This window comes from Prunus mume, linkage group LG1, assembly GCF_029339155.1.
Source record: "Prunus mume cultivar Tortuosa linkage group LG1, ASM2933915v1, whole genome shotgun sequence".
Lineage (NCBI taxonomy): Eukaryota > Viridiplantae > Streptophyta > Magnoliopsida > Rosales > Rosaceae > Prunus > Prunus mume.
In genome coordinates, this window is record NC_142698.1 from 12,516,867 (window position 1) to 12,534,838 (window position 17,972).

At 35.4% G+C, this 17,972-nt stretch overlaps 3 protein-coding genes across 4 annotated transcripts; 1 reads left to right on the forward strand and 2 right to left on the reverse strand.

Annotated features, from left to right (window-relative positions):
- Nucleotides 1-1,521, reverse strand: LOC103342136 (ubiquitin-like protein 5). Its single transcript, XM_008245719.2, has 2 exons — nt 1,214-1,521; nt 1-102 (listed from the first exon to the last, which is right to left on the reverse strand). Exon 1 carries the CDS (start codon nt 1,435-1,437, stop codon nt 1,216-1,218), a length of 222 nt encoding a protein of 73 aa, XP_008243941.1. The 5' UTR covers nt 1,438-1,521; the 3' UTR covers nt 1-102; nt 1,214-1,215.
- A 1,530-nt stretch (nt 1,522-3,051) lies between these two features.
- LOC103342135 (CASP-like protein 5A1) lies at nt 3,052-6,224 on the forward strand. The gene is made up of 4 exons (XM_008245717.3): nt 3,052-3,292; nt 3,473-3,720; nt 3,836-3,968; nt 5,824-6,224. The coding sequence occupies exons 1-4, from the start codon at nt 3,089-3,091 to the stop codon at nt 6,013-6,015; spliced, it is 777 nt and encodes a 258-aa protein (XP_008243939.1). The 5' UTR covers nt 3,052-3,088; the 3' UTR covers nt 6,016-6,224.
- Nucleotides 6,225-8,500: 2,276 nt separating this feature from the next.
- LOC103342134 (acyl-CoA-binding domain protein) lies at nt 8,501-11,521 on the reverse strand. Of its 2 annotated transcripts, XM_008245716.3 has the most exons (4): nt 11,045-11,496; nt 10,404-10,515; nt 9,433-9,504; nt 8,501-9,021 (listed from the first exon to the last, which is right to left on the reverse strand). In XM_008245716.3, exons 1-4 carry the CDS (start codon nt 11,173-11,175, stop codon nt 8,941-8,943), a joined length of 396 nt encoding a protein of 131 aa, XP_008243938.2. In that variant the 5' UTR covers nt 11,176-11,496; the 3' UTR covers nt 8,501-8,940. The 2 variants fall into 2 exon arrangements, with proteins under 2 accessions (XP_008243938.2, XP_088900194.1); XM_089044068.1 differs by lacking the exon at nt 8,501-9,021 and having other exon boundaries at nt 9,432-10,074; nt 11,045-11,521.
- Nucleotides 11,522-17,972: the final 6,451 nt, after the last annotated feature.

The following is a 17,972-nucleotide window of genomic DNA, read 5'->3' on the forward strand; positions in this document are numbered from 1 at the left end:
TTCAAAAGAGTTTTTGGATTACATAATCTGCACCATCCTAGGGCTTTGCAATACATGCAACCACTTCTTACCGAGACTAATCCCACTGCCAGTGCATAACACCTGAAAACACAGAAATTTCTATGTTAATATTCTGAAACTTCAAAAACAAGGAGAAGAAAACTTGGGCAAAACAATTAGGCAGAGGCCACATTAGATATCACGACAAATTATCTACTAATTAGCATACATATTTCCATAGAAACCATTGAGTGATGCATGTAAGCAACAACTAAAGTTCTGTTCATTTTATTAACTGAAAAGCGAAAGAATGCTGCTAAAGCAATATTTTTGGTGTTTTTCTTCAGTTGGTATCAAGTAAAAAACCACTTGAGGCTTCTCTATTTTCCAATTAAAGGAGATGGCACAATTGTCGGCCAAAACCGGCCTGTGCTGCTAGGCATAGAGATTGACAAGGTGGGTACTGTTTCAGATGGACACTTAAATTTAAATGAGATACTCATGTTGGGCAAAACAAGACTTGTATGGTATGTACATGTTCAGCATGCCGAAATTCATATAGGGTTGGTTGATTTCCCAAATTCCAGAATAACCCTAGCAACCTGAATGAACAACATTTGAAAGAAACACTTGCACTCCTAACCAAGCTATCAATCAAGCCTCTTATAGCTTTCTCTTTAATTAACAACTGAACACAGCAAAATCCCCAATAAACCACCACCAAGCCTCTCTGCTTGGTCTTCTTTGGTCTGTCTGTTTGTTTGTGTTATTATACGAGGAAGCACTGGATTTGCAGGCTACTAATGTCTACGGGGACCAAAAGTATACACATCAAAGTTCCAGCCTTTGCTCAATTAGCTCAGAGTTTATCAGAAGCATGCATTACTCAGAATTACCTCACCGTGTCGCAGACATATATACTGAAATTTGACGAGGAAATCAACTAATACAGGGAACCCTAAAAATCTCATTAACCCAACAAAGCAAGAAAATGCGATAAGAACTTTAGCATGCAATACTTCACTATGTCACAGCCATAGAAACTAGTAATCACTGAAATTTGACAAGGAAATTAACTAATACGAAACCCCTAAAAATTCCATGAGCCCAAAAAAATTAAAAACCCTAAAAAGTCAATTGAGCTGCCCCAAATTGAGTAAAGATACAAACTTTAGCACGAGAATAGATGATATTGCAGAGAATTCATCCGAACCTTTAGTTGTAGTAGAGCTCGAGGCCCATGCCGTCATGGATTTCATAGTCCTTGAGGGTGATGTGGTCCTTGTAGACGTTGTACCATTTCTGGATCCGAATCTTGTCGGATCGGGTACCCGTCTGAGCAGCCACGAGCTTCTTGAGGTCGCCTATGGTGTCATCCTCGTTGCACTTCACCTTCACCTTCTTCCCGAGACGATCGTTCAGCACCACCTCAATCATCTTCGATACAATCAACAATCAATCAGACAGCCTAAAACCCTAATTCGCCAACTGAGAGATTGAGAGACCCAATTTTACACCACAAAACAAAGAAACGAGTTTAATATACAACTTTCCAGGGGCTTTATGGTCTTTTAGATTTCCCGCCGCCCTGCAAAGGTCTACAAGTCTACTTTCCCACCTCTTCTCACAATTGCACTCATTCTCACAATTGCACTCTTGGTCTCCTACTCCTTCTCACAATTGCACTCATTCAACATAAAATAATGTTAAATAATTGTTCTAATTACGCGTGAAACTTTTTTATTATTTTGATTATAATGATTCTTTTTACAAAATCTGAAATTGTTTACAAACTAATCCGATCGTATTAAGTAAGGGTTTTGTATTTCAAGTACTTAACAATATTTATTTATGAGTATGAGGTTTTAGATTCGATTCTTTCAATACTCTAATATTGCTTGTATAAAAAAAATTAAAAATAAGAACTCAACTATATTTTAAATTGAATGAATAGCTCATTCTACTAAGGACTCGTTTGGGACAGCTTCTTTAAGAAGTATTTCTGCTCATAAACACTTCTAAACTTCTCACAAATCTTTGTCGAAGCGCTTTTAGTTATCAGAAAATGCTTTTGGCCTTTCCAGAATCACTCCCAAACAGACCATAAATGATTTATTAAGTTCAACTAAGCTCATGTCGCTTTGAATCAACATGTTGAATTAGTTAAACAAATAGATGATATATATTTTCAAGCATGCGTTAAGGGATTTGTATGAGATCAACCATCTCTATTCTTGATTTTTCAAGCATTGAATAACGGATTGTAATGTGAGACCAACGTACTTTTTTATTTCATGTGTGTTAGTAAAAGTATGAATATTCATAAATCGAATATATATATATATATATATATATATAGATTCTAAGTAAGTAAACATACTATAGTATAGAACATGGATTTAGGTTGAGCTTGGGTTGACAAATGATATTTACCCCTTTTAGTTATACAAATTATAACTTTTGCTCTCAATCAAATTTAGCCAAAGGAAAATACAATTTAGTTTAAAATATAATTTATGACTTTTGAATTTTTAATTGACAATCTTATTTTAAAAGCCAAAGAGCCAAAACAAAGAAAGGATATGATCTAAGTCTCAATGGCCTGTTTGGGAGTGCTTCTAGAAAGGTTAAAAGCGCTTTCCGACAACTAAAAACGCTTTTAACAGCGTTTGACAGTTAGAAATTCTTTTAGATCATAGAAGCATTTTTTTTAGAGAAGCACATGCTATGTGTTTCTTCATGAGGCACTTGAAAAGCACTTGGATTTTTTTTTTTTTTATAATGAAAATTCAAGATGTTTATAATAAAAGTGCTTTTGTTAAAAACGCTTATGAGCATAAATACTTTTGTTAAAAGTGCTTAAGAGGTCTTGCAAAATTAATGGAGAATTAAAATAAAATAATATAGCTTGCTATTTTTGATGGGAAACATTGCCCACACCACATGAAGATAAGATGACTGAAAGAGTGAAGGTCACAACTTTTGTTACTAAAAAAGAAATAAAAAAGGTTTCAACTTTATCATAAATCCCATCAAGGCGAATTCCTAAAAAAGATGCGTATTGCCCGATCAAAAAAATTGAAAGAGAATGAAAAAAAAGAAGCATATGCCAATTGCAATTGGTGTACCAAGAACACATATACATAGACAAGTGTTGGGTCACACTAGGAGGCAGCAGCACGCCACTGGTGACTGTCATGAGTCATATCTGACGAGAGAAGCTGACAAATCCCATCAATTCCAATTCCAACCATTTCTGCTTCACCTTCGTCTACCTCCGACATTCCGAACTGTAACTTCTTCTTACCCTTTGTCAATTCCTTCAATTCCTTCCTATTGAAACAATTAACAATCAAAAACCCAACAACCATCGAGCTGAAAAGGAGCAATCTTCAGCTGAAAAAGGACCAATCTTTGTTGATTCTTGTTGTTGTTGAACATGATTTTATCAAGATCTCTTGTCTTTCTGTAGAGCGTGCAGGGAGTCAGGGGAGAGATTGGAGCGATGAACGTGAGCCGCCCATCGGTTCACCCCGTGGAGGCCCCACCCTTGACTGACTTGGCAGCCCAGAATGCTCTCAGAGTGAGGATGAAGGACGTTCAAGGCATGCCTGGCACCGCAGGTGGTCTCGTGTTGCGTCTTTGCCAGCTCGGCTTTGCAGCCATTTCTCTCTCAGTCATGGCCACCACCTCCGATTTTCCCTCTGTCACTGCTTTTTGGTAATGCTTGTTTTGTTGTGTTCATGATTTCACGATTTTTTACTTGATTATAGACATGGGTTTTGGTTAAAGTCAAGTCTTTGATGATTTTTGTGTTTGCTTTTTTCTGGGTCAGCTACCTTGTTGCTGCTGTTAGTGTGCAATGTGTGTGGAGCTTGTCACTGGCGATTGTTGATGTGTATGCTCTTTTAGTGAGGCGGAGCTTGCGCAACTGCAAGGTTGTGGGTTTCTTCACCATTGGAGATGGGGTAAGATAAGATTCAAACTCATTAAGTCTTGTTGCATAACTGCAGCAAAGCAGTGCTGGTATTCTTGTTGGATTAACTATTTAGGTTCCATGTGAAATTTAGCCCAAGCCTGCTAAACCAGCTAGAAGTATATGAGTTTTTCCTTCTCTATTGGCAGAATTTGAAGCTACCCCTTCTCTATTGCCTGTTTGCCACCCAACCCTTACCAAATGTGGCATTGATAGATTTTCCCAAACTTGATAACGGTGCTTTATGTCAGAAGCTTCATGTGGATATGTTTTGTAATTTTTTTTATCTGATTTCTGGTCTAATGTTTTATCTAATTGCTATTTGGGAAATAGCATAGGGTTCTTTGCATCCATTTGTTAGCTGCCTTGTTCATATCTGCTTACCCAAATATATCCATATACCATTGCTTCAAAGTGGAATTTGCTACTCCAGGGGTCCATAGACATAGTTGCTGTTCTAGATTATGCTGCAGTTGATAGTGTTACCATCAATTGTCTCTTAGTACACCAAGACACTACTACATCTAAGACTGACTAAAAGGTTTCTGTTAGTTGATTGGCCCATCTTCTGATCTCTGGAATAATCAGCAGCACAGTAGCCAACTAGCTTGCTCTCTTTACCCTTGTACAATGAAATAAGGTTGCATTTTTACAAACTATACAAGAGTAATAAAACCTTTATATTCAGGTCTCCACCTGTGGATGATTATTATTCTCATGTACATTTGAAAATACCAGTCGTGGAACTAATCAGATATTTAACAACCAATATTATAACAAGGTAAAATCTCTGCGACATGACATGTTACAACTCGTTCTTCTGAAGTTGCAGTTTCGCCTTGTTTCTCTTCTTGAAAAGTGTTACATATTTGTCTCATGTTGTTAGGTGTGTTTACGAGCCTCTAATGTGCTCAATCGTCTTTTGTTCTATCGTTGTCTTGATTGTGAACATTACCTTGCCTATCTTTCATTTTATTTCTTCAAAGTGGTAGCATACTCTTGACCTTAGAGATATGACTCCCTTCATGTCAACCACATGTTTTAATTCTGGTTGTGGAACCTCTTGATACCACCTACCATTTGTAGGCTGCTTATGATGACCCAACCTAGTTTCTCTCGGTGCCAAGCTTAATCACAGACAAGTTTCAGAGTCTCAGCTTGGGCACGATAACTAGATCCCTAACTGCCTTGCTCTGATACCAGAATCTTGAACAAAACATGTGGGAAGTCAACAGAATTTGAATAACTTGCATGCCTACGAATGCACAACTATAATACACACACAAACAAAGACACTTGTGCAGGCACACTCGTTTAAATAGACGCTCTTACTTACACCTGACACCTCACTTTCACTCATGCTCTGCTACAGGGATAATGAGAGCTGAGCTCTCTATATAATGATGATCAAAGTCAGTTCTGCCAACTGTACTTTTTTTTTTTTTTTTTGGTTTATTCGTTCGGATGAGCAGCTGCAACCAACTCAAATGGCTAGCATAAATAACTGGATATATCAGTCTATCCTCAGCTTACTGATATGATGTGTTGTTTTAGGAAAATGTCAAATCAAGTCTTACTCAATAGCCATCTCATCTGTTTCCATACGTGATACTAATAGATATCCCTTCTGGAGATTTTGTCAAATTTGATGCGTGGCCTTCTTTTTATGGAAGATAAATTAACATCAGTCCTTCATTCATTTTGTAACAATATGCTTTGTTAATATGTACTTGTGCAAATGTCCATTTGTTTGGAAGTTGGAAAGTGAAAATTTGTGCATGAGGAGTACATTGTCCAGACCTAGTCCATCCCCAGCTTACAGATATGTGGGTGTTCTTTTCATGCAGATCACATCCACGCTTACATTTGCTGCCGCATGTGCTTCTGCTGGAATTACTGTCCTCATTGCCAATGATCTTAACAAATGTGATGTGAATCATTGCAAAAGGTTTGAGACTGCCACAGCTATGGCTTTTATCAGTTGGTTTGCTGTGTCACCATCCTTTCTTTTAAACTTCTGGTCACTGGCTTCCCGGTGAAACACGGCAGGGGGGAAATTCATCAGTGAGCCGAGTCTTCTTATATTCTTAAAAAAAAGAAAAAATTGGCCTCTTTTAATGGCTGTGCTGGGTATTTGTTTGATTGCCCTTATTCTGTACATAGAAATATTCTGGCAGAGTTTGTTGAGAGATTAATAACCTTTAGCATGGAGATATGTATAATTTTGGATTTTGAATCTTTTTCCTCATTGTGGGTGTCATGTGATAGTTTTTGTTGTTCTTCCAAAAGCGTTTTCCTATTGGTTTGCTTTGAAACTTCTTAGGATCTATATGCACCGAAAGCAGCATTGAAAATTCTGCAGGCTAAAAGCTTATAGGTGCCAAGTGGAGATGCCTGAGTTTATTCTGCAGCTTTGCTTTAGTGAAAGGTTAATGAAGATGATCATGCGTTCCGTTAAAGCTTCTATGATTATTAGTCTTGGAAAATGACAAAAGGAAACAAGTCGGCAAAATACAAGAAGTTGCTTTTGTTTGAAATGATAATCATAATTCACGAATTGCATGTTCTTCTGCTTTGCTGCTCTCTATGTATGGCTTGACCTGAAAAGCGTAAAATAAAATTCCATAGTTCATGGAAGCATTTCTTAGGTCAAGTACCATATCATTCTGCTTTCTTGAAATGAAGAAGACTTAAACCCATGTAGATTTGATCAAATGACATAACCCAATGTCATGGTCAAGAATCCCACGTCCAGAAGAATGAGGTCCCTCAAGAGTAGGTATGCAACATCACCTAACATGACATGCTAGTCTTTTCGGTTGATTGGCGAGCGCCTAGCCGGTTAGGAGTAGTATTCGAGCACCCCCATTTTTGGTTAATTGGCAAGCACATAACCTGTTATGGGACGTAGATGTATTAACGGTGAAATCAGTTACCAAATACTGCCTTTCCGAAAGGAGAAGGAAAAAAAAACATATGTAGATGTCACAACTTACATTAGGTTGTGCAGTGGTTAATATAACTGTAACTGAAGAAGTTCAACTTTCTAAGAATACAACTTTTTCTTTTTCACTTTTTTTGTTAGTGGTTCGTTATATATGGGAAGTAGTTACAGTTTTATTAAGAAGTCTCTTCTTTTGGTAAGTCTCTAACTCTTCTGTTAGCTTCTAATCTCCTTTTCTGAGTAAGTGATTAACTGAGGATTAGGCTAAATCTCGACACATCTCTCATCAACACAAGATTAGTGTTTAATCGAAAGCGTAAGGGAAAAGAAATGGCAAGCAAGATAACGGTCTCTCATCCCTTTTCAATTCTCTGCCTAGAAGAACAGTCAAGACAGTTGGTAACGGCCATAAAAGATTTAAGCAAAGATGGCTTTCCGTGCTATTAACCTGCTCCTTGAGCAACTTGACCATCTGTATATATGTTTCAACCTTTACTGTTATCTTTGAACAATTTGTCCCAAAGAGAGAAGGGTTTAGAAGGCTTGAAGTTGAAGATTGGAGAAGTATGTCTAATAAGGAAGTTGAGGAGGAAAGAAGGTTATATCAGTGTGCAAGGAAATATGAAAAAATTGTAAAACAGGTAGAGTGTGCAATGTAGTATGTTTACTTTTACCAACTGGATTTTACCTTTCCCTAATTTAAATTTAACCATGTTTGAAAATCAAAATTACTGAGATAAGTTAGCCTGGAAATCATAATGCATCCCAACCCCTTAGTTAGAACATTGTTTCTTTCTTTCTTTCTTTCTTTTTGGAATGACATTTTGTTCCAACTTATACACATAAATTGATTAGGAAACTTGGGTTTGATTTCTGTTCTTCAGTTTGATGAGCTGATTGAGATGATGAACACCCGGAGCAGACTGCCGAAGCGACGAAAGGTATCTTCCGGTAACATCTCTTATATAATTCCATCTTCATCTTTAAATCTCACGTATGTGCATGCAATTCACAGAATTCTACAACTGCTGCCCCTGCCCCAGCAAGTCAACATGAGGACAATGAAGTGTTTGCACAGACAATAACAAGATTTCTCCAGGACTTGAGAACCAACCCTGCAGAACCTGACTGCTCCACAGCCCCCGGAGATGGAAATTAGTTATCTTCCTGTAGGGAAAAGGTTGCTTGTAAAGATGATTATGATCTAATTGCCATCTTAACTAGTAATTGTATTTAGTGTTGGTTAGTGGCTAATAATTACAATTTAAGTGAATGCTTGACTAGCTATCTTAGCATGGTTTAAAATGTAATGATATTCATCTCTCGAAAGCGCATGACAGGTGTTCCAGGTGAAACTCTCTACAGTAAATGTTTTTCCTTTTTGTCAATGCGATAATTTAAACTTCTCTAAACTACACAATCCTTCCCTAATCTACAGAGAGGATTCGGAAGTTAGGAGTGTGTATATTGCCCTAGCCAACTGGCCTAAGCACATTTTTATTTAAGAAAAAGGGAGAAATTGACTTAACAAAGAAAACCATGCACAGTCTTTTGAATAAAAGCGTACAAGACACACAATCGGACATCCAAAATTTCACATCTTTCAATTAAATGAATTACAGGGTCCGAAATTCCTGGATATCTATTACAAGAAGGAATCATTCCAGGAAAAGAAAAAGAAAAATATAAATTGAAGATTGAACAACTTACATTGGTTCCTATGCAAGAAAATAAAGGTGGAAAAAAAGTCATTGTATATTCATTGTAGAAAAGCAGAGTCATTTTATCGAACACCTCTCAGTTTCCTAGAAAGCAGCACAAGTTAAGAGTTGTAAGGGGCCACGTGCATCTCGTGCAAAAAAACGTCTCTCGTGCTTACCATTGGAAGTTGCAAATTTGCAAAATGGAGATTGAGCTCATGAAATTTGTTTCTTGGTGGAGAGCATATGGATTGGACAATAATGAAAAATTAGGTAAATTTGGTTATGCTGAAGCTTTTGACCCTTGATGATCAGAAAACCTATTGCAAGCTGCACTTCAGCTTCTCAGCCTCAAGCTCTTGTTTCATGGTTTCCATCCGTTCAACCAAGGCCATATTTTCCTGGGCATTTCAGGGCTTGTAAGAAGAGGAACAAGATTCAAACCTAAAGGAACTTTTAAACACACTAACATATCATTGTCTATCAGAGCCAGCAAGGGAGAAGAAAAGGAAAAAAAACCAGATTTTCATTAACATCAAACCACGCAGTTTATGCATAATACTTGGGTGCATAACATAAGTTGAATTTTAAAGTCATATAATATGAGCAAACCATTCTCAGCATTGTTTTTACTTAGCTCCTTAAACCAGGTTTGCCAAGGGCTGCATAAAAGTGGATGAATGAAAAAGAGAGATTGCATTGGATCTTACAGCTTTTAGTTCTTACCCTCTTTTGACTGCTTGGTTATAGGACTTGTTATGAGACATCATGATAATTTTTGTATTAGATTTTATACTGGAAAAAAGGTTCACCTTTTGTAGATTCACCAATTTCCGGTTGAGGCTAGCAGCATTTCCATCATCCACCTCAAAAGACCCCTTTATCTGCGAGAACAACGAATAATTCATCGGTCCACAAAGAGATGATTATGATAGGCACAGAGACTCTAATCTTACCCTGGGGTGGAGGGAAAGACATAGGCTCCCAATTCTGTGCATACATACTATTGCTAATAAGAACAGACCCGCTTATCAAATGCCAAAACAGATATATGGGCCTCAACTACTATTAACAGCTAAAGACCCCTAGTAATTTAGTTGAGGGCATACGATGGTTATGAAGGGATTTGCTCTATCACCGTTCAGTGCAAAATTCAACAAGATACATTTGAAGCAATAATTTGACTGGTGGCCGGACCGGAAATGTGCTTTAGAATTATTATTATCATTGGTAGGTGAGAGGTCGGAGAGGAGCAGTGCAAGTGAATACTAAACGAAAGCCAATTACAACACCTGATCTGGACCAGCAGTTTTAACACATCAAAACAATAAAATAAAAATATAGGAAAAAGGTTTATTATTTACTTGACAAGATCATGCTGTCAGACTGAAGCATTGTTTAACAAGTCTTTCAACTCCAGGATGCCCTTCCAAAGATTGGACCCAAACCCTCTTCTACAATTTTTGGCCAAAACCTCATGAATACAAAAAATAAAATGATAAAAACCATACTATAGTTTCAAAAGTGGTTTTAATTATCTTTTGGGTCAATGTAGCGATCATTTTCAAAGACTACATCTTGCTTTGGCACCCTTGCAATTCTCAGCATGCAAAGTCACCCTCCAAAGTGCATATGAAAATTAATTTGCCACACTAATTATGCTCCAATGAGATTTGTGAAAAACAGCGACAACATACTGTCTTCTACACACAGATATGAAGCTCTAGTTGTACAACAAATCATGAAAAAGAATTGAAAAGAATTGGCAAAATCAGGTGCGGACCTGTTTGAGTTCGTTCATACACTCGGTAGCCCTTTCTGCTTCTACATCGTATTTCAGCCTCCACTCAGCAGATTCATCCATTGCTTCCCTATTAGCAAGGTCGAACTGCCGCCTACCATATTTTGAGAGAAAAAATATATGTAGTTAACCAAAAAAAATTCTTTAAATCATAATAGAAATAACAAAGAAACGCGACCCTATAAACCCAAATCAACACTGCAAATCCCATTTCATTTTATGGCAAACACTACTAATTTTTTGACATATGAAACTCTAGAAATGAAAGGGTCAGAGGGTACATGTAAATTCTTTTTTTTTTTTTTTTTTTGGTCGAACATGTAAAATCATATACTACAAAATATAAATATAGGAGCCAACCCAGAAACTCAACTTAGGATTTATGATCAATTAGCTCAAGAATCAAAAGCAAGTTTCTGTCTTTTCTCACAACTGATATTCAACTATGCCATCAGAATCACTATAATGGGAAGTAATGCAAGAACTTGGGCTTAAATTTATCTTATATATAAAGGGCAATCATTTTTTCATTCATTCATTCACAAAATTCATAAAAACATGAACCCTTAAAAACAAATTTGAGGTTGACAGAGAGATAAGATGGGAATTAAAGCAAAGCAAACCTCAAGAGCTCAGCTTCGTCGGAAGAAACGGTATAGTCGATGGTCCAAAGCTTCAAGTACACGGCAACCCCAAAAAGCATCAGCACCACCAAACCCACCAATATTTTCTTGCTCCCACCACCACCCCCCATTTTTTGTTTCTCTCGCTCTCTCTTCTGTTCTGCGACCAAACCGAAGACAAACACGCGGGTAAGAACCTGGCTTCAACCACTCGTAAATTGGGCCTACACTGGGCAATGGCCCATGACCCTATACTTTTCGCTTTTTGTTGAGTGATCTCAAAAGGGTCTTTGGACATCCCTGAGGTTCTTCTATTTTAAAATGACAATTATACCCTTACGTACAGTCGCCAGAAATAACTTTTTGGCTTTTGAAAACCCTTCACAATTTCTCAGGATACCCACCCACACAACACAATGCTATCGAACCTCACACCCACCGTGACACCATCTCTCCCTTTCTAACCCTAATTTACCTCTTTCTCAACGGCCATGATGATCACGAGGAAGAAAGTGATGAAGAAGTGGATATATTGATTGGTTCCTTAAATCTAAGGAGGAGCTTCTCCTCATAACAAATGGGATTTTGACACTTGTCAAATTCCAAAACAAATAAAAGTTGAAGGAATTCAAAAGAAAACAAACAAGTTAAAGGAATTTGACAAGTGTCAAAACCCCATTTGTCATCAGGAGGAGTTCTTGACAGAGTTTTTATATGATTATACAATTTGTATGGAAATGAGCCTCTTACCTGTGATCATACCCTTTGCACAGATTTCTTATCAGTTTTTCGTTGAGCTTTCAATTTGACCTCCTGTCTGTAGGTTTACTTGGAATTTGGATCGCAGATCATTGTATGGATGTATTTTGTGAATCAAATTCTTTTAAGGTCTTGATTTAGCTTGTATTATAAAGCTGACTGGGTGAATCATGATTTATCATTCATATTCTTGCTTTTCAGGGAAGTTCAGTTCTTGATAAATGCTTACATTCCCTTCATTCTTCAGTTTCTGGCAAATGATTCCCTTCATTCTCCATATTAATTACTAGCGTTTGATTAAACAAGTATTTACAGAGGCGGCTATACCTTTTAAATATATTAAAATATTAAATCGTATAGCCGCGCGGCTATATCTTTTGAATATATTAAAATATTAAATAGTATCGCCGCGTGGCTATACGCTTTAAATATATTAAAACATTAAAACGTATAGCCGCACGGCTATACTCCTTTAATAGATTAAAATATTAAACAGTATAGCCGAACGGCTATACGCGTTAAACATGTTCGAATTTAAAACGTATAGCCTTTCATATATTAAAATATTAAACAGTATCGCCACGAGCTATACTCTATCAATTTATTAAAATATTAAACGGTATAGCTGTTAGGATATATTTAAAGGGTATAGCCGAACGGCTATACTTCTTAAATGTATTAAAATATTAAACAATATAGCCGCGAGGTTCTGGTCGTTAATTACATTCGACTTTTAACGGTATAGCCGTGCGGCTATACACTTCAAATGTATTAAAATATTAAATAGTTAAACCACCTAGTAGTACTCTTTAAATATATTAAAATATTAAACGGTATAGCCGATACTACTTAAATATATTCGAATTTAACAGGTATAGCCGACCGGCTATACACTGTAAATATATCAAAATATTAAAACGTATAGCCGACCGGCTATACCCCTTAAATGAATTAAAATATCGCCCCACGGCTATACTCTTTAAATATATTATGTTTTAATTATTATTTATTAGTATTTAAATACTTTAATTAATTTCATAAATTACTTAATAAATAGTAATTAATTATATTTAATCATCTTAAATAATTTTGTGGAATTTAAAATTATTTTAGTATTCTTAAACTAGAGTTTAGCCTCCAAACCATAAATCCAAGTCTCTAACCAAAAAGCTTATAGCTTTCGAACTTATCCGAACTTGTTCCAAAACCGTTCGCAAGCCTCGAACCATAACCGTAAACCTATCGTAGGGTACTTCGGACTTGATTAGGCTTGGATAATCAAGTAAGTGGACCTAGGGCTTTAAGATTTAGGTTTCGATCCCAATTGGTTTTCTTAACACCACTTATCTTCTGGAAATTAGAAAATTCAAATCAAATTAATCTAAGACAAGTTTATATGAAGATAAGATATAAGTATCTTCATCAGCAAGTTTATTTGAGCATTGCCTGATCCAAAAGCTGCTGGGACATCTTTGCAGAGCTATGATCTGTACAGTTAATGCCTCCTTCCACCGCAACTGGAGTTCAGATAACGGAAGAAGACGCTGCAAAATTGACAACCGCCATTCCCATTCTTCATTTAGATCATGATCTAGTTCAGTTATAGTTGAAGGAAAGAAAGACAGTGATGTAATATATCAAGTAGTTTCCCCCGTGAAAGATACAACTAATTGTTTCCCTCTTTGCATGAGTTGGCTCTAAAGCACACGTGTAATGTGATAAATAATTCTCTAACATCAGACACATGAATGATAAATAATCTGTTTTCCATGCATTTTTCAGTTATTAATTTTACACACACACAGACACACGAACTTTCAAAGACAACATGCAACAGATTTGCCCGAGGAAACATGTTTTTTTTTTTGCCCGAGGAAACATGTTACTCGTGTAATTGCAAGTTTAACTTATCAAGCATAAACATGAGAAAATGCAACTTGATGAAGACTTTCTGTCATCGACAATGGTCAAATGCAAACCAAATGGTTATGTAGATCTTTACAATGGTCAAATGCAACTTGATGAAGAGTTTCTCTTTCACAGTCATAATCCTTTCCGTCACTCCAACCGCAAGAAGAGCTGAATCTAGAGCATACCACATGTGCAGGAAAAGCACTGAGTCAATGTTTTTGCCTTTTTCATGGGAGGGCAATGATTCATTACTAACTAGCATAGAAAAATAAAATGCCCAGCAAAACCCTTAACACAAATAAAGGTAAGGTGAAAACTGCTGTGGGAATTGAAAATCTTCAGAGATCAAAAGACATCATTTCTATCGAGAGAAATTTATTTATTTTCAACCCGCCCAGGCCGATTATCTAGAAAAACAATAATGAGTTGGAATTTTATAACCACACCGACAAGGCGGATCTATTACTAGGCTGGAGTGGGCTCCAGCCTAGGCTAAGATTTTTAAATATTAAATATAGTTAAGTTTATTCCTACTCCAATAAATATTAGCCCATTACACCAAATAAATATAATAAACTAATAATAGTCCAATTTAAGTAAAGTAAATAATAGCCCATTCTTGAAGCATATAGGAAATAATAAACATAAATCCAAACCTATATAAATTTGATTAGAAGTAGAACTCACACTAAGGCTCTACCAACTTGACCTATTCTAATCGTACTGATATTGGGCTATACCTATAGAGAGCAAATATCAAAAAAATTATTATAGCCACCCAAAACGCCATATTTGAACCTTGAGAGCCTAGAGGAAATAGCTCTCCTCCTCTAAAAAATTGTACTAACCTATCTTCAGTGGGTTCTTCAATCTTGGTAAGTTTTTCCATTTTTATATATATTTAATTTCCAATTTTAATAGTTGTTGTTAAGTTTTTATGATTTAGGGTTTGGGTGAATTTTTTTGGAGATTGTTGATATATGTTTTATTTTTGAAACTTGAATTACTAATTAGCATATATGATTTTTGGTGTATGGTATTTCTTGTTAGGATATCATGTCACATGATGATAATAGACTGGCAAAGAGAGGAAAAACTATTTATTCATTTTTCAAAAAAAGTGGTAACGATAAAAAGGATACATCCTTCTGCATCTAATGTTGATACTTCAATTCCTGAGAAACTTTCTAAACTTGGATCTCACGTAGTTCAACCTAAAGAGTTTGATATTGTAATGTGACTTTGTTTGATTTATAAAATTTTATAGGTTTTTTAGGTTTTAGACATAAAAAAAATTTCACTTTTGTTTTTCAAAAAGACAAAAATACTCAACTTTCAAATCAAAGACATACAAATGTATTGGATTCCTTAAAATCTAAAAATAAATAAGGGCATTTTTGTCCATTTTTGCTTCTTTTAAAATTTCTCTCTCTCCTTTTGCTTTTTCCAAAATGTCCCAAATTTTATTTACATTTTTGTTTCATGAGAAAAAACTTATAATATATCTCCTCTGAAAAAAAAAAATATTATTTAGCCTAACCCTATAAAAATTCCTGGGTCCGCCATTGCATACCGATACTCAGTCTCCTTCACTCCATAATCAAGGTGAAGAAAACGAACACACGAAACCAGTCCATCCGCATCACCATCCTTGATGCACCCTTTCATACAAACGAACCAAGAACCTTCAAATCCTCCTTTGGGCACCGTTATCGCTAAACCCAAAGAATCACTTGTATTTAAATATAAAATTAGAAAATTAGTTTAATATTTGTAATTATAGTAATATATTTTCCTTTTTTAATTACTTTAATAGGTAATTATGTTTTTGTTTTTATTTAGTGAATAATTAGTATTTAAAAGTATATAAAGAGTATATCCGCTAGGCTATACTCTTTAATATATTAGAACAGTATAGCCGTTCGGCTATAATCCTTAAATATATTGGAATATTTAAAAAGTATAGCCGCGCGGCTATACTCTTTAAATATATTGTGTTTTAATTATTATTTATTTAGTGAAGAATTAGTATTTAAATATTTTAATTAATTTCATAAATTAGTTAATAAATAGATTTTGTGGAATTTAAACTTTTTTATAAAAAAAAGTTTAATTTTTAAAAAAATCCTAGAAAATTACTTTAGTATTCTAAAAATTGATTTTAGCTTTCAAACCCTAAATCCAAGTCCCGAATAAAAAATCATAATTTTCGAACTCATCTGAAACCATTGTTCTATCTAAGTGGATAGCTATGCTAAGTTTTTTTTTTTTTTTTTTTTTAATGTTTAAAAAAAATATATCGTTTAGGATTTGCATGTGCAAATATTAAGTTTTAGACCCTTATGGTCGGGACAAGTTTGAGATAAGGGGAATAACAATACATGTAGTAACTTAAGCATCTAATTCCATTTTTTAAGCATTATTCTGGGGGCCCAATAATTTGAAAACCCATTACACTCAGGCCCACATATCTGAGAAAATACCAGCACATCACTGAGTTTTGTGTCAAATCTCATCATCCTGCATCCCACAATTTCCTTTCATCTTCATCTATTGCTTATCGCATCTTTCAAGTTTAAAGATACATAAATTATTGAGGTTTCTTATCATCAGTTGCCCACGCACACCGTGATAGTGAGCCGTTGATACACACAAGTCTTACAATGCATATATAACTTACGTCCATCTACACTCATATTCATGAGTAATTATAAACCGTTAATACATACATGTCTCGTAATGTATCAACGGCTTACAATCATCTACTAAGCTCACAGAAACAACCAATATACACAGGCCCACATATCTGTAAAAATACCAGCACATCACTGAGTTTTGTGTCAAATCTCATCATCCCACCACATCCCACAGATTCCTTACATCTATTGCTTGTCGCATCTTTCAAGTTTAAAGATACATAAATTTTGGAGGTTTATTTTGGAGGTTTCTTATCATCAGTTGTCGACACACACGGTGATAGTGAGCCGTTGATACACACAAGTCTTACAATGCATGTATAACTTACATTCATCTACATTCACCTTCACGAGAGTAACTATAAACCATTAATACACACATGTCTCGTAAAGCATCAACGACTTACAATCATTTACTAAGCTCAAAAATTCTTCCAATCTACCCAACCTAAAAGCTGCTTTAATTGTTCACTCACCCCAAATGGTTTTGGCAGTTCCAATAACCCATCATGAAAAGTGAAAGCTAAAATAAACGTGACGCATTTTGCTTGTTATTGTTGTCTATATCCTTTTCACTCAACCAAAACGATCGGTGGGGAAGAAACAAATGGAAATTGGAAACAGAGGGTGTGAAAACAAATCAAGCAGCGCCCCTGGTTTCGTTGATTTATTACTGAACCTATATGTAGTACACCACTATTTATTAATTGCAGTTCGTTGGATTGGATTGGATATAACCATTTGATGATGTCAAAGTTTAATAAATTTTTATTATTGCATTTTATTTTGGGCTCAAGAGAGAGAGAGATGCTCTGTTTTTTTTGTTTTTTTTCGTCTCCTGGTGTGGAGATGCCCAGCTGGTCAAGGATTTACTTTGACATGCTGCTGCTTGTCGTTTTTCAATTTATATTTTCAGTTATTAACTGTGGCTATAATTAGCATATTGTTTATAGGGCCTTCTAGAGAGGTCATATAATAGTAAACTTATTGCTGTTGCTGACTGCTGAGGGCTTTGGCTTTTGGTGATTCATGGAAATGAATAGGTTAAAGGAAAATGTAAAATTTTCATTGCACATAACATAAATGGCTCCATTTTGGATTGTGGGATTTCAGTTCATGTTAAGGTTCTTAATAACGAAAACTTTTCCGAATTCAAATCTCCTTCCGGTCCTTTGACAAATATATAAAAATACGTATAAAGTTGTGTGAAGGAATATAATGATTCCAATTGATTCATTGAACTTAGTCTTTTCAAGTCATGATAAAATTAAATCCAACTATCTATAATACATTTTATTGCTTTTATGGTTAACTTCTTTCAACCAATATAAAGTCATTGTTTTTTATTTTATAAAAAGGCGATAGAATCTTATTAGATCAATAGGAAAAAAGATGCATATTGTAAAGGGAGTCATCCCAATAGCAATATGGTAGACATGGGTAAAAACTTCCTCACCTGAGAGTATATTAAAACTGAAATGATCTTATAGAGAGAATCACTCTCAAAAATAATTTTTCTATGACTCATTTTTACTATCACAATTTTCCACAAATCTAGTCCA